The following is a 16,753-nucleotide window of genomic DNA, read 5'->3' as shown; positions in this document are numbered from 1 at the left end:
AAAGAATGAGCAGATGTGGCTGCAGAGGTCCCTCTAGATGGAAGAAGGTGTGGCACATGGAGTCAGCAATTGAGGGAGAGTTGCAAAAGTGTCCTGAGAGTTTTTCTGCCTCCTGTTCACCACCAGCACAATCCTGAACCCTCAGTGTAAATTTCCTTACTTTGTATTAAAATATGTCAGGTAAACCAGGGTATCTTGTTGGTTCAGGTTTACCGTATTTAAAAACTGCATCTTGATAAATCTGGACTGATTTCATTAGTATCAGAACAAAACTCTCAAAGTTCCTGAGGAACCAGTGGAACCAGTATTTTTAAAAAATGTTTGAAAATAAAAATATATACTCCACCTCTTCCAAACCCTGACACAGTACAAAAACATTTCTGCATGTCTGATCCATTTAAACACACTTTTAGAAATGATTAATTATGCTACTTATTTGGGGAACAGGAAAAGCAAAACCGGACACACCCATAGAATGGCCCAGACTTCACAGTGACTGATATGTTGTGGTTTTTCCTGTTTTACCTAACCTATAAACCAGGGGTAGTCAACCTTTTTATACCTAATGCCCACTAATGTAAAATTTCCTTACCGCCCACCAGAGCTCGATGGAAGGAGGATTCAGCTTGTGCCATAGAACCCCCTATTGCCCACCTAGAATCCTGAAACACTCACTAGTGGGCGGTAGGGACCAGGTTGACAACCCCTGCTATAAACAAATAAGATTATTGTTGTGGAGACTGAAACAGCAACCTTAAAAGCTTTATTCATGTGTTCAGTGTTGATTTTATGTTTGTATGCAACTCAAAAGCAATAGGGTTTTTTTTTGAAGGGTTAAAAAACTGAATGTTGAAGGCTGGTTATTCGAGATTCTTAGGATGGAAAGTTTTTCCAATAACAAATTATATAATGCACACAGAACTGAATGAGAAGGAGAGCACAAATGGTTGCAAATATATCTGCAAATGTGGTCTCCATGGTTTCAGCAAGGTCTGGAGCAAGTCCCCTATTCACATCTCTGACAGCAACAACATTTCACTCATGCTGGTATTTCCCCCCAGTGTTGAGCAAAACTAAGGTTACCAGATTTTTTCCAATGAATCCGGGGATACTTTAATTAAATAAATACTACACGTTCGGGACGTTGATGCTGCAGCAATGGCGGTGGCAGAGGGGCGGCCACTGCCTTGACCTCAACCGCCCTTCCTCCAAGGCTTCTATCTCCTTTTCTATCTCCTTTTTCCATGAGCCTGGGCAGCCTGAGTTGTTGGTTCTTTCGTGGTGGTGGTGGGGAAGCGGTGCGCGGTGTGTCAGGCATGGAAGGTGGAGGAGGGCCAACAGCAGCAGCGGCGAGGCTCGGGCAGCACGATGCCTCCCTTCCCATCAGAGCAGCCCCAATCCCATGCCTAAAGGTAAAGGTAAAGGTACCCCTGCCCGTACGGGCCAGTCTTGACAGACTCTAGGGTTGTGTGCCCATCTCACTCAAGAGGCCGGGGGCCAGTGCTGTCCGGAGACACTTCCGGGTCACGTGGCCAGCGTGACATCGCTGCTCTGGCGAGCCAGAGCTGCACACGGAAACGCCGTTTACTTTCCCGCTGGTAAGCGGTCCCTATTTATCTACTTGCACCCGGGGGTGTTTTCGAACTGCTAGGTTGGCAGGCGCTGGGACCAAGCAACGGGAGCGCACCCCGCCGCGGGGATTCGAACCGCCGACCTTTCGATCGGCAAGCCCTAGGCGCTGAGGCTTTTACCCACAGCGCCGCATGCAAATAGGAGGGGGCAGGAATCCCTCAGCTGGGAAGCGAGGCTTCACACTGCCTTTCGGAGCAGCCCCATCCCAACTCCTACTTGCGTGCAAGCAGGAGGAGGCAGGGATCTTCCTTCCTATTGGAGCAGCCCCAATCCCATTCCTACTTGTGTGCAAGCAGGAGGGGGCGGGGATCCTTCAGCTGGGAAGGGAGGCTTCCCATTGCCTGAGAGATCCCTGCCCCGCTCCTGCTTGCACACAAGGAGGAGTTGGGAGGCTGCTCCGATAGGCAACATGAAGCCTCCATTCACAGCTTAGTTGCTGGGGTCAGGGAAGGTGGAGGCAGCCTGGAAGCTGCATCTTAGAGCTCCTGCACCACCATCATATGGGGACTTCTGAGCAGCTCATGAAGCCAGCCAGAGCCAACTGCTCCGGGCTGCTTAGAGACTGCCGCTGCTGCGTTTCCTGGGGACATTAGATGAAATCCAGGGACATCCCGGGGATGGAATTTGTCTGGGGACTTATTCGCAAATCCAGGGACTGTCCCCAGGAAATGGGGACGTCTGGTAACCCTAAGCTAAACACAAACATAGGCAAATTGCCAAAAGAATACTGGTGGTGCCGGTTTAATGTGTACCATATTTCATCACCTTTTGCAAATAACAGTCTGGCACTAAAAAAAACCCTGGTGCATTGGCAAAAAAGAAAAGTACAAAGGTTATTTTATATGAGATGCAATAACTAGCTAGAACCAAATGCAATCATATCCAAAATGCACATGGGATAAGAGAGGCCAACAACCAATGGGCTGGGAGACTGAAACCATCACCACTTTGATCATAACATCATCACGATGGTCAAATCCATCTTTAGAACTCTAGGTAAATCCTTCAGTTCCCTTTGCTCAGCTGCAGGTAACTGAGAGTGGGGAAGGGATGCATCCTACCCAGCTGGGTTTAGCCCAGGTCTGAGCCCCTTTCAACTCAATGCAGTGGCGGCAGTAAGGCCATCTGCCTCTCCCCCAGATGAAGACTTACTAGTCAGAATGGAAGGATACATAGCGCCTTCAAATGTGCCTACCTTCAAAGCTGCATTATGGCAACAAAGGTATCTGGAAAACATGCATTTATTTGCTTGGCCACAACATAGGTGAAATCTATATGTATCCTTCTGGACATGTGGTCTGGAGCATAGTGTTCAAAAGAGATTCCTAAATGACAGTTCATGTATTCGGTCACAGAATACTCCGTCAATGAGAACGACACCAATTACATTCTTTCCATGATATGGCTCGATTATTCTTGAACAATGTGTTTATTTTATTGGCTACATTTTTCAGTGGTCTCTTAGTTTATTTTACTGAGTTTTGGATATGACGGACATGTCTTCTTCAAAGCCTATTAATGGGTGTGTCTCCCCCAAAGACAGCTGCTCCCATTGCAGCCACATGGGGAGAATGCAAATCACCTGAGGAGAGGCCTCATTTTCTAAAGTAAACATAGTGATAGAGGTTAATTTTACACTTTTGATTTCCATTGAATCTGAAATGAAGAGCAAGTGTATGGCACAATACCAGGCAAAACCATTGTGCTCATTGTGGAAAATGTATAATACTTAAGAGACTAATGTAACATAAGATTAGAGTTCAGTTATCATTGTTCACCTCCCACAACATTTACTATCAGATGCATCCCATGAACAGTTCACGTGGAAACTCACACATACTTCCAAAAGAAGGTTCCGTACTCAATGCTGATAGCAGCTGATTTTGCCAAGGCTGTTATTCCAAGGGAATAGCTGTCCTATAGGTTTGAAACGGTTTAAACAGTAATTTGCTTCCTACAGAAAACACTGGGAGCTCCAATTCTGCTGGGAAACTGATAGGTAACATGCCTTACTTTTTGTCCAATGGCTTTCTGGCGCTCTGCATAAATGTGTTCATGATAAAGGCAACTGACTCTCAGCTACATGATTGGCTTGGCTCACCCACATAGTAATTTCATCAGAGAATGGCAGCAACAGCTGGCAGTAGGAATTGACACTAAATAGGTTTTAAAAAGTGAGTACTGTATTTGCATAGAGTGGATTTTTCTGGGGGAGGAGGGAGGAGAAATTGCTACAATATAGAGATAACTACAATATTTTTATCTCAGAATTGGAACAAGAGGTGAACAAGAATTGGTGCTGTGCTGTTTTTATTGTAATTACTGGTATGATTTTACTAGATTTTATGTATATGAATAGTTTTAATTCTATCGATGTTAAATTGTTTTTAATAGTTGTTTTTTTCTGAGACCTGCGGGGGTATAGGGCGGTATATAAATAATGATAATGATAATCATCATCATAGACTGATATACATTTGTAGTGTAGATATATCCTTCAGGCCAAGTTATTTCAAAAGGGGCTGTGCAAATACTACACAGTGAACAAACAAGTATTTAATATGCTGTACATGTACCACTTTCCCTAGAGAAACTTCTTTTTGTACCTACTTCAGTACTTTCACCTACTTTCCGGTCTGCTTCAGCAAAAATCACTAACATGTAAGAAAAACTGTGTTAAAAATAGTATGTAGTAAATGCAAATCTGTTTTAGCACAATTATCTACATTTAAAAGTTAACAAAACTGATATGTGTTTTTTTCATATTTTAGTCTAATGTATTATTTGACACCTCTCCTCCAATTTATTTTATGCAAGCATCACATCAGTAGCTTAAAAAAGTTCTAGGCAACAGAACAACCAACTTTTTCTTAGCCTGGTCTAATATACCAATACTAAATAAGAACAGTATTTTTTTCTAAGTCTGACCATTTTTCAGCTGCAAAAAGAGTCAAGGTACTGATGAGGAGCGACCCAGTAGATCATCAGAATGCTCTCTGGCAATGATACCTTACTTGCACTGCAATTCCTGTTTTGCAAAGCAGTTGCATGGAGCCCAGAGCTGAGGGCAATGAAACAATCACTGAGACTTTTAGAGCACCGGTGGCAGAAAACTCGTTCTGAATTGGACCAGACACGGGTTAGAGCTCAACATCGAGCCTACCAAGTGGCGATAGCGATGGCGAAGCAGACTTTCTTCATCACCTCTATTGCATCTGCAGAAAACAGCAGCAAAAGACTCTTTCAGGTGGTTCACAATCTAACAGAACCACCTTCACCATCGGGGCCCAGTAAGGACCCCAAGACCTCCTGCAATGATTTTGCAAGTTTTTTGCAGATAAAGTCACTCAGATTTGGAAAGAGGTAGACTCCACCATGGGAGCAGAGCTGGGGCGGGAGAGTGCTAGAGTCCTGTCTAGTCGAGTTGTGTGGGATCAATTCCAATGTGTTACCTCCAAGGATGTGGACAGGCTGCTTGGATGCGTGAAACCAACCACCTGTCTCCTTGATCCTTGCCCATTCTGGCTCATAAAAGTGAGCAGGAAGGGCTGGGCGATGAGCTCTGTGGGGTGGTGAAAGCTTCCCTCTGTGGGGAGCCTTCCCAGACTATGGCCAACTAACGCCCAGTCTCAAATCTTCCATTCTTGGGCAAGGTGACTGAGCAGCGGCCTTTGATACAATCAACCATGACATCCTTCTTGACCATGAGGAGCTGGGAGCTGAGGGCACTGTCATACAGTGGTTTCGCTCACTTCCTCCTGGAACACGTCCAGAAAGTGGTGTTCACACGTCCAGAAAGTGGTGTTCACCTGGGCTCTCACTTGTGGGGTGCCTCAGGGTTCCGTCCTCTCCCCCATGCTTTTTAACATCTACATGCAGCTGCTGGGAGAGATCATCAGGGGGTTTGGGCTGGGTGTTCATCAGTATGCAGATGATACCCAGCTCTACCTCTTTCAAATCAGAACCAGTGAGGGTGGTGAAGGTCCTGTGTGAGTGTCTGCAGGCAGCTGGAGGATGGATGGCAGCTAACAGATTGAGGTTGAATCCTGACAAGGCAGAAGTACTGTTCTTGGGGGACAGGGGGTGGGCAGGTGTGGGGGACTCCCTGGTCCTGAATGGGGTAACTGTGCCCCTGAAGGACCAGGTGTGCAGCCTAGGAGTCATTTTGGACTCACAGCTGTCCATGGAGGTGCAAGTCAATTCTGTGTCCAGGGCAGCTGTTTATCAGCTCCATCTGGTACGCAGGCTGAGACCCTACCTGCCTGTGGACTGTCTCGCCAGAGTGGTGCATGCTCTAGTTATCTCCCGCTTGGACTACTGCAATGCGCTCTACGTGGGGCTACCTTTGAAGGTGACCTAGAAACGAACTAATCCAGAATGTGGCAGCTAGACTGGTGACTGGGAAATGCCGCCGAGACCACATAATACTGGTCTTGAAAGACCTACATTGGCTCCCAGTACGTTTCCGAGCACAATTCAAAGTGTTGGTGCTGACCTTGAAAGCCCAGTATACCTGAAGGAGCGTCTCCACCCCCATTGTTCAGCCTGGACATCGAGGTCCAGCTCCGAGGGCCTTCTGGCAGTTTGTTCACTGTGAGAAGTGAGATTACAGGGAACCAGGCAGAGGGCCTTCTCGGTAGTGGTGCCCGTCCTGTGGAACGCCCTCCCATCAGATGTCAAGGAAATAAACAAGTACTGTACCTGACTTTCAGAAGACATCTGAAGGCAGCCCTGTTTAGGGAAGTTTTTAATGTTTGATATATTATCGTGTTTTTAATATTCTGTTGGAAGCCGCCCAGAGTGGCTGGGGAAAGGTATTTATGTATGTATGTATGTATGCACGTACATACGTACGTACGTATAAATAAATAAATAAATAAATTATTATTATTACTATTGGAAAAGGAGTAAGTAGAATTGACTTTTTAATACATTTTCCAGATTTGAAGTGAAGTTGACTGATGTTAAAGGTACTTTTATTCTACCAGACTTAAGTAACAGCAGAAGCAAATTTGCATTATCAGAAATTAGGATGCACAATCGCATCTGTCATGATGAAGGCTGCAGAGAGAAAACAGGTTTCAGTACAGTGCAATAGGACACCCGCAGAAAACCAAAGTCCATTTTGGGCTATTTATTTTTGCCATAAGTAAAATGTGGCATTTGTAAGTTCATTTTTAGTATTGTCAGTTGCCAGATACTTTAATAAAAGCTGCAGTCTCTTTCTGTGGAACAGTCATAACTGCTCATCTGTTATACCAGGGATGCCCAAACTTTTTTCAAAGAGGGCCAGATTTGATGAACTGAACATGCATGAGGGCCGACCAAAGTTCTTGGGGTTTTTTTAGGATTGAAGTTTACCCCAAAGTTATTGAGCTTTTTTTTAGGATTGAAGTTGCTGGGCTTTTTTTTTAGGATTTTAGATTTTGGACATGTCTGTGCTATACTGTTCATGGTTTTTGTGTGTGCCTAAGTCAATCTGTAATAGCTAAAGCATTTGAAATTACAGTTGATGAATTAACCAGGAAATGCTGATGTGTTTAATTTTGAACTCCAGCAAGGGATTCTCTGCAGTTAGGAAGGGCTTTTGTCCACCACTTTGTCTACAGCTGAGCAGTGGGCTTGCGCCAGAAGGACAAGGAAGATAAACCTGGGGATACCTGGATATAGATGAGAGGTATTGTTCTTTTGCTCCCGGTCAAGTTACTATTTACCCAGTTAGTGTATTTGGAATTCAGAAAATGATTTCCCAATGGTCAAGCTGCCCAGCCAACTTGTAGAGTCTATTTTCTTTGGAATCTGACTCTAAGCATGTAGCTTGGGGAAAAACATGGCCTGCTACAGTGATTCACAACTACATCAAATATCTATCTATCTATCTATCTATCTGCATGCATTTTTAAATATACATTTATATATACATTTTTATCATATCATGGTCGCTGTATAAACTTCCCAATCTATCTTTCCTTGACATCCTATTGCATTTTCTGTTGTCTGGCTGCATCTCCCTTTATCATCTATTCCAGGGGTCTGCAACCCGCGGCTCCGGAGCCGCATGTGGCTCTTTTACACCTTTGCCACGGCTCCGGGGCGGATACTAGCGAGGGGAGGAGGCGCATTGTGCGCCCCGACACTCCCCACTGTGGCGGGCGCTGTACTGACTGTGACGTCGCATGGGGGCGGTGCGTGCTTTAGTCACGCACCGTCCCAACGCCACCTTCCCGCCCGCTGTCAGATCGGACATTAAGGTAAGAAACAATATATGCAGTGTTATATTTGTTTTAAATGTCGCAATGGTTTTGCGGCTCCCAGTTTTTTTTTCTTCGGAAACGGGTCCAAGTGGCTCTTTTTGTCTTAAAGGTTGCAGACCCCTGATCTATTCTTTTCTCTCCTTCCATTCATATTCCTTTGTGTTATCTACTGCTGTTCATAGAGTCAGATGTATCTTAGTACCACTTCGTCTTAGATACCCTTCAAGTTGTTCCAACTCACTCACTACGGTATTCCCATCTATATTTCTTATTTTGGCTGTCACTGAGTGCAACTCAAAATGACTACTTCTTTTGTCATAAGGCTTTATTTGGTTTCATGCACGTCTTATTGTTTGCGATGTGATTGTAATTATAATATTGCATGAAACAGCACTGCTTCTCTGTATTTAATTTTTCCTTTTATTTTAAAATGGATTTCATTTCAGCATTCCATTTCAGTGTTCCAGTGGAACATTTAGTGTTTTATTTCAACACCTGCTTGTGGGATTTTTATTTTATCTAACACATTATCTGTATTGATGACTTTTTTATTAAAAAGAAGGAAAGGTTAGGTGTGTAAAAAGCAATCATACAGGTTGCAGGACTGAGGTCATTTCCCAGTCCAATGCCATTCACCCCTCTCGCATGGAATGCAAATTTATCAGTCCCTTCTGTCCCACTCAATTGCTTTTTCCAGCTGTCACCAGGGCAGGGCAAAAAACAGCTCCTGGCAGTTTCTCCCCTCCTGCACAAGTACTAATACAGGCGGCAGCCATTTTGCATGGGGGTTCTGATCCTGGCCCTGTGAATGTCGGCAAAGCCCGTATAAGTTCACCCCATCCCATTCCACTTTCTTCCAGGTCCAAAAGGACCTTCACCACCTTCACTGGTTCTGATTTGAAAGAGAGGTAGAGCTGGGTATCATCCGCATACTGATGAACACCCAGCTGCAACCCCCTGGTGATCTCTCTCAGCGGCTGCATATAGATGTTGAAAAGCATGGGGCAAGAGGATGGAACCCTGAGGCATCCCACAAGTGAGAGTCAAGGGGTCTGAACACTCATCCCTCTCCCTGCCACTTTCTGAACACAGCCCAGGAGGAAGGAGCGGAACCACTATATAACAGTGCCCCCAGCTCCCAGCCCCTCTAGACGGTCCAGAAGAATGTTATAGTTGATGGTATCAAAACCGCTGAGAGATCCAACAGAACTAGGAAACAGCTCTCACCTTTGTCCCTAGCCCACCGGAGATCATCGACCAGCGCAACCAAGGCAGTTTCAGTCCCATGATGAGGCCTGAATCCCAAATGGAAGGGATCCAAATGGTCCGCTTCTTTCAGGCGTGCCTGGAGCTGTTCAGCAACCACTCGCTCTATCACCTTGCCCAAGAATGGAAGGTTTGAGACTGGGTGATAGTTGGTCATATTGGCCAGCTCTAGAGATGTTTTTTAAGAAGCGGTTTAATGACTGCCTCTTCCAGCAGGTCTGGGAAGGCTCCCTCACAGAGAGAAGCATTCACCACCCCGCCAAGCCCATTGCCCAGCTCCTCCTGGCTCACTTTTATAAGCTAGGATGGGCAAGGATCAAGGAGACAGGTAGTTGGTTTCACTCATCCAAGCAGCCTGTCCACAGACTATGTAATTATGGATACATAGTCAGAAACATGGCAGTCACTCCAAATTAACAGAGAATTGAGATTATGATTATTAGCATGATCAGGTATATTTTATTATTTATTCAAAATATTTATATACTACCTCTCACTAAAATAAAACAAAAAATATGTAACGAGGAATGCCCACATTCAGTTGAATTAAGGATGGGGAGAGAACTATACCATTCTCCATATTAAGAGTTATAACTAGAGTTAGCCATACTCTGAGTACACCCATTGAAAGGAATGGATATGGCTAATTTAGGCTATTAATTTCAACAGCTCTACTCTGAGCAGAACTTAGCTGGATACGTCCCTTAGGGTTTGTGTGAGCAAGTCACAGTTATGAAGATTGGATACTTTTTCTCTCATTTGGTTGTCCTGCTTTATACAAGCTTAACAACTTGACAAAATTTTATCTTTGGCAATGACACTTTGCTTTAAAAATGTAAATTTTGCTTCATTTTTAAAGGCATAAAGGAATATCTTACTGATCTGAGCATGACAATGCTTATTTTGCTGATATAAAAGGCAAGTTTTGACAATTTTTCCTCATGAAAAATACTTCACAAGCAGCTTTCCAGGCAGCTTCCTTGCATTTATAAGCAGAAGTTTTAATATAAACAGCTAGAGGCTATCACTTATAGCTTAGCTTGAAACAGATATACTCAGCACCTGAATAGTGCTTGGCACTGGTTTATAAGTGACTGAAGAGGAAGTTGGTATATATTTAAACAAATGTAAATTACCTTTCCCTGGGTTGAACAGATAAAGAATAGTTTGAAAAACCAATTACTTCAGGAGGAAATACTGAGGTTATCAAACCTTCCAGTAGAACACCTGCAAAGTACATTTCAGAACAGAAAAGTATGGAGTATACTATAATTCCCTTTACCAAACAGAGTATGTAAAATGTTCTTTATTGCTGAATCAGAAAAAACAGCAGTCCGGAAAAAACCAAATTGCTGCTTGTTGCACTATAGCTTTAAAGAGCAGGTTTTTGTGGGTAAAGCTCCAGGGCACAAAAAAAGTGCTGAGAGACACAGCTTTAGAAAGCAGACCTGATAAAAGTTGATCCTCTACTTGGATTTGTTACTTTAATTTAACTCATTCTATGTGTCTGTTTTTCATCTTTCAATTTTTGTCTGTTGTTATAATTGTTCTCTCTCTGATATTGATAGATATATATATACATGAAATAATAGTTAAAAACTTTACTCAAAAACATAACAGGTAAGTGTGAATAAGCCCTTAGACACACTTAGCGGGGACTCAGGGGGGTTTAATTCTAATTAAATTATAAGGTTGCACTGATGAATCTATGGGTGAGTTTGTACCATCCTACTTAGGTTTCATAAGCCACAATGCATATTTTGGTCATGCCTGCAGTTCTCTCATGTGCTGGGCTTATTAAACTGAAACATAATCATCTGAATGGTCAGAGATGAAAGGAACTGTAGTGCAGCACATGCTCCCCCACCTCCACCTTACAATCCCTGGCAAGTCCGCTGAAACAACTGAATGGGGAGAAATAAATCTGCACTGGCAGGGATGCTGCAGGCTCAGAAGGCTCTCGCTTGTAATAAGACAGAGATCAGATCTGTAACTGATCTGTTTCCCCCTGAATTAAGTACAAATCAGAACAGTTGGGTTTGGGGAAAGAGTCCACCCATCTCTAGCATATATACAAATGTTAATTACCTGTTAGAATAAAACTGAGTTCCATCATGTTGATAATTGTCATCTACGTACAAAGAAGAGGAAGAAATTGTGGTTGCTAAAGATGCTGCTTCAAAAAGGGAAGGTGTGCTTGGCACTAAATCTGGCTGATGTCGGGAGGCTAATACTGTGCAGAGGGGAAAAAAGTCTGTAAATCATTCTTGCAAATATGAAACGAATACATTTTCATGGAAAATCTTACCTGCTCACCTATAGTGACAACATGTAAAGGCATGCACAAGCCTTGGGACTATGTGCTCTTTCTTCATATCTCACCTCCAGTGCATATGGCTTTGGGCTTGAATATCCTGGCTTGCATTAAGAATTATGTCCAAACTGAGGAGCTCTAGCTCAATGTCAGCTAACAAGCCAGGATGTTCTCAGCTATAGGTTCTTCACACCAAAGCATGACTTTTATTTTTTTTATTTTGGGGGGGCTGGGTGGGGGGAGAGAGGAAGAAGGGCACCATAGCTTATTAACCGTGGTTTATGAAGAGAAAACTAATGGGAGAAGGAAAACAAAGGCTGATTTTGCCTCATGCTGATATGGGCCCAGAAAGAGTGGCAGAGATGTTCAGTGCCCAGTGGCTGTGGATCAGTCATCTGCCAAGACTTGTATGAGGAGATCCATACTGTATATTTAAAGCACATTCACAACACATTTAAACCCCAGGCTTCCCCAAAACAATCCCAGGAACTTAGTTTGTTAAGGGAACTTGGAATTGTAGCTCTCTGAGGGGAAGTCTATAGTTCCCATGATTCTTTGGGGAGATGCAAGTTCTCTAGATGTGTGTTGGGGGTGCTTTCAATGTATGCTGTGGCTCTGTCCTATGTCTTGACAATTAGAATTGAGATAAGCAGCATAAGCAATGGACCAAAAGCAATTCCCAAGATGAAGGTGTGTTCCAGGGTGGTTACCATCTTAATTGCAGCAGAGGTGGCGTTATAGATGCTGCTGGACCACAACTCCCTTCATTCCTGAATCCTGGCAATGCTGATGGCAGCTGATGGCAGCTGGAGACTAACAACTCCTGATTTAAAGGATTTCAAGCTTTGCCCAGACAATCTATAATTCTCTAAGCATTGTTTTTTAATCATTGCTTTAAGCTTCTTCACTGGTTTTAAATCTCCCACTTTTTTCACTAATTTTTAAAGCAGAAGTGCCAAAAATCTTGAAAATATTTCTGTTTATTAAGAGCAGTGTAGCTCATTTGAAGCATTACCTTCTTCATCAAGGCTACAATAGCTCTGCCCCTCAGTAAGCAAGTCATGATTTTCATCTTTCCAATCTTGGCTAACCACAGAAACAAATTCTTGTGATGTAGCTTTTAAAGCAGCAATGGAATTGCATCGTTTCTTGGAGGGAGAGGACTTTAAAGCTGCATTCAAAAAGAGAGAGGATAAAAACAAGGCAGATTAATACAGATAAACTAAGCAATGAACTTCTAAGAAGGACTTTTCACTGTTACACAAACACTTTCACAATCCTTTCTTGTTCATCTCACTTGAATGCTGCTGACTGTTAAAAAAGAGGTTTGATCAGATTGCCCAATCAATTTCCAGTATTCTAAGTACACTGTAATAATGTCTTTAGAAGAGTCTATAATATGGGCCAGTATAAATCTGAGACATATTTACATTCAGCATTGCAGTAATAAAACTTGAACTTTTTCACGGCAGGGAGCTAGTAATAAGCCAAGTATCAGGCATACTTTTACCATGTAATCTCTTCATCCCAAAAAATGGCATCTGCGTATTTTTCACTGGAATATATTTTACAATGTAAGATTTTATGGTTATATAAACCTAAATCCTCTTGCAAATAAAATTGCAAGGAAAATGTCTGTTTGGCTAAAAATATAATTGAAAACAAACTTAAAATACAGATTCCTCCCCTGCATATCTGAAATTATTGTAAAGAACTTCAAGAACATTTTAGTGAAATAACCTATAATCTGCTTATTTTATGTTAAAAATAAATACCGATATCCTGGACATTTTTAAAGCCTTAACCAGGTGCAGATGGCTTTAAATTTAAATTGCAACCAGGACAAGGTTGTGTGCTGCTGCTGCCCATGTAGAATCAGGGCCTACATGCAGTGGAATCCTGTCCCTCCCCCTGCCCACTATATCCTCTGGCACACATGTGGCAGGCAGTGCACCAGAGTAATCATGAGACCTCTGCATGTCTATGACCATTGTTATTACTTATTAAATTTGTATACTGCCCTTCCCCTTAAGTTCACAGGGCAGTTCACAACATAAAAATACAAAATGAGAACACAAAACAAATAAAAAACAAACCAATAACCGCCACCGTCCCCCAACATTTGAAAGGCCATGGAATGTTCAATCAGCCAAAGGCCTGGTTATAGAGAATTTAGATTATAGGTTATAGGATTTAGATTTGGTGGAAAGAGCGCCTGAAAAACTATAGTAGGAGGCTCGCAACATTAAGAAGAGGTGGCAAGAATACACAGAGGAACTATACCAGAAAGATATGGATGGCTCGTATACCCCAGGTAGTGTGGTTGCTGACCTTGAGCCAGACATCCTGGAGAGTGAAGTCAAATGGGCCTTAGAAAGCACTGCTAATAACAAGGCCAGGGGAAGTGATGCTTCCCCTGAGGCTGCATGGGTGGGTGCAGGGTGGGCAGGCGCGCAACTCTCTCTCCACCCCCATGCCAGTCATTTCTCCCCCCCCCCAAAGCAGCTCTCTCTCTCTCTCTCTCTCTCTTCAAACCAGCTGGGCTGCAGAGCTCTCCCTAGAACACTACAATTACAATGGGGGGCGCAAATTAGCAGTGCAACAGTAAAGATGGAAGCTCAGGACTCAAAACGGAGCATGTTCGGCTTCCAAGGCAAAGTTCACAAACCAGAACACTTACTTCCGGGTTTGCAGCCTTCGAATTCCAAGTTGTTTATGAACTAAGCTGTTTGAAAAACAAGGCACCACTGTACCTTGCTATGTTTGAAAATAAGCCAGAACATTCTCAACAGTTGTGCCAGCATTAGGTATGACTTAAGAGTCATAGGCAGAAACACCATTACAAAGTTTTGTGGACAGCCCACCTTCAGACAGAATCACAGAATCATAGATACTTCTAAAACAATTTTTCTGAGAGAACTTAAAGCATGAAAAATGTAACATATAACTTGGGAAGATACTTGCTGGCTCACACAAAGACCTGGTTTGCATTAAACGGTTTGTCAAACTATAACTTGTGAAGACCACGCCGACTTCTGGAGAGCAGTTCTCAGCCATTTTGCTCCTCAAAAATCTTTTTCGTGCCATACTGTGAGCTTAGCATGTTGTGTAAACTGGGACTTGTAGTTAGGCTCTCTCCTCACTAACCACAAGCTGCAGCTGGTCTTAGTTACAGCTTGTGGTTTGTGAGCTTGACCACAAGTCCCAGTTCAGATAGAACACTAACGGAACCCTTGGTTTAACCTCAGCATAGCACAACAGTAAAAAGCCACAGTCTGTCATGCAAAGCAGCCCCTGGACTCCATCTAGTCCTGCAGTCTGTTTTCGATAGCAGCCAAATTCTTCGGGAAAGCAGATGGCATACCATGATGGCAACAGCTGTCTTGCACCCTGTGTCTCCCAGCAACATTTAACATGGGGCTCCCCTTCCTATTCTTCATCATGTGACACATCCACCAACAGTGCCAGCCATCTTACCAGCTAAGTCACCATTCAAAAGCTATTTTCAAGGTGTCTCCATAGGAGAAGTATGTCACATTGAGACTTTTTTGTAGAAAGAAATGAATAAATGCAACTAACAAAAGCAACAACTGAAGAGTGGCTGTAACTTCACGACTGGTGACATGGCACTTACCCTGATTCTTTTTGAATACCCTGGAACTCATAAACTTTAAAAACCTATCAGCATAAAAACTTGGCCTGTGTACTGAAACTGTGTCCTACAAGACAAAAAAATAAAGGTATTTAATATTAGGACAATCAGAGAGAAAACATTTTTTAAAACAGACTACAATGGAGAAATTCAACAATATTCATCATTCAGCAGAATGGACATCATCAGTGGAACAGATTCCACCTCTCCCTGAATGCCTCCAAAATCTGCTTTGGGGGGCCACAGTAGATTTGGGGGAGGGGCTGCACAGCAAGGAGAGCAAGTCTACTTCTGTGACCTTGGAGGTCATCCACTGTTTATGGTGGAAGACATTTTTAACAGAATTGTGAAATCTTCAATAGATCATGTAGCTAAAAAAAACCAGTGTTCGTCACTCACTGTCAAGGTATCATTGCCAACATGTACTGTTCAACTTCAGCCCATTTAATTTCATAATAATATTTACAGAGGCTCCCCAACTTCTTCAGGGGAAGTTAAAGGCTGACTCCCTCTGTTTAAACATTGAGATGTTGTTTGAAGGCTTACTAAGGTGTTTATCAATTCCCTAACCGATTTATGATGAAGACAGATGTTCCAGATACAGTTGCCTGAACAAATAACAAGCCTTATATGGATGCCAGTCTGATGAAGTCTTTAAAACATGCAAAGGGAAGCTAGATTAATTACCAACACTATCAGGGGGTTAGGATGCTAGCTGTTGTGCTGAATGTCTTTGCCACTGGAAAGCTTATTTCTTGTCTGTTAATTTATGAAAAGTTTTTGCACTCTAGCCTTTGCAAATACCAGTTTTGTCTTCATCCCCAGTGAAAACAATATTTGCAGTTGCTTTCCCTTTGGCCCTTGCCTCTCCCTCTCCTTCCATCTGTTGTTTACCCAACTACCACTAGGCAGACTATAAACTTTTGGATATTTGTCGATCGGTATTTGTCACTTATAAATAAGCAAATGCATCAATGGCAGTGAACTTCAACAGCATAAATATCCTCATGTCACACACAGTATGCAATTGTCAATAGTAAGAGAAGTAATTAACACAAAAACCAAACATTCAAACAATACAAAGCATGGCTTACCCCATCATAAACAAGTGCTTTCCAGGAATGCTCCAGCTTCTTTATTAACCTAATAACACACACACAAGCACTTAATCACATATACTCCATCTTACAACCAATTTAAATCCAGCAGATATATCTGTATCCAAATAATGTTATTCTACGTTACCTGTAAGACTGCAGGATATCAATAATGCCCATAAATAGCAGAAGCTTTTCTCCTTTGTGGCTTTTAGCCGGAATGCCACCCATTCTAAGAGAAGCAACAGAGTGAGACATTATACATTAGATCTTCTTTGAAAAGTTAAAACTGAAACATACTAGCAATGAAAAACAAAAGAACCCATAGTGTTTCGATTAAGACAGCACATGCAAAGGACAATATGGTTTGGTGAACAAAATGGATGTTCAAAGCAGACCATCCTTTTTAGTTTCATTTTAACAAGTGTACTTTGGGTTCAATTTTCCAGTATAATCTACAGCATGATGTACAGGTTAAGAACTAACAACAATTGGAGCACAGCTTCATTCATTTTACACACAAATTGGTGCAAACAAT

The 16,753-nt window shown here is 42.6% G+C and overlaps 1 protein-coding gene and 1 long non-coding RNA gene across 5 annotated transcripts in view; one reads left to right on the top strand and one right to left on the bottom strand.

The window, feature by feature from the left end:
• The window catches only part of LOC307227099, a 208,191-nt gene that overhangs the window by 2,482 nt on the left and 188,956 nt on the right, over positions 1 to 16,753 (top strand). The gene's annotated exons all lie outside the window — the stretch shown is intronic.
• Positions 1 to 16,753, bottom strand: part of PIP5K1B (phosphatidylinositol-4-phosphate 5-kinase type 1 beta) — a gene marked incomplete at its 3' end in the record, with an annotated part of 78,361 nt that overhangs the window by 5,728 nt on the left and 55,880 nt on the right. For all 4 annotated transcript variants that reach the window (XM_079996103.1, XM_079996105.1, XM_079996104.1 and 1 more), the window contains 5 exons: positions 16,364 to 16,447; positions 16,213 to 16,261; positions 15,101 to 15,185; positions 12,482 to 12,637; positions 11,241 to 11,385 (listed from right to left, as the gene is read on the bottom strand). In XM_079996103.1, coding sequence (XP_079852229.1) covers positions 11,241 to 11,385; positions 12,482 to 12,637; positions 15,101 to 15,185; positions 16,213 to 16,261; positions 16,364 to 16,447 — 519 coding nt within the window. The remainder of the gene's footprint in view (positions 1 to 11,240; positions 11,386 to 12,481; positions 12,638 to 15,100; positions 15,186 to 16,212; positions 16,262 to 16,363; positions 16,448 to 16,753) is intronic.

The sequence above is a fragment of the Podarcis cretensis genome (genome assembly GCF_951804945.1).
Source record: "Podarcis cretensis genome assembly, chromosome: 11".
Classification (NCBI taxonomy): domain Eukaryota; kingdom Metazoa; phylum Chordata; class Lepidosauria; order Squamata; family Lacertidae; genus Podarcis; species Podarcis cretensis.
The sequence above is the reverse complement of the archived record's forward strand: the minus strand, read 5'-3'. Positions and strand labels throughout refer to the sequence as shown.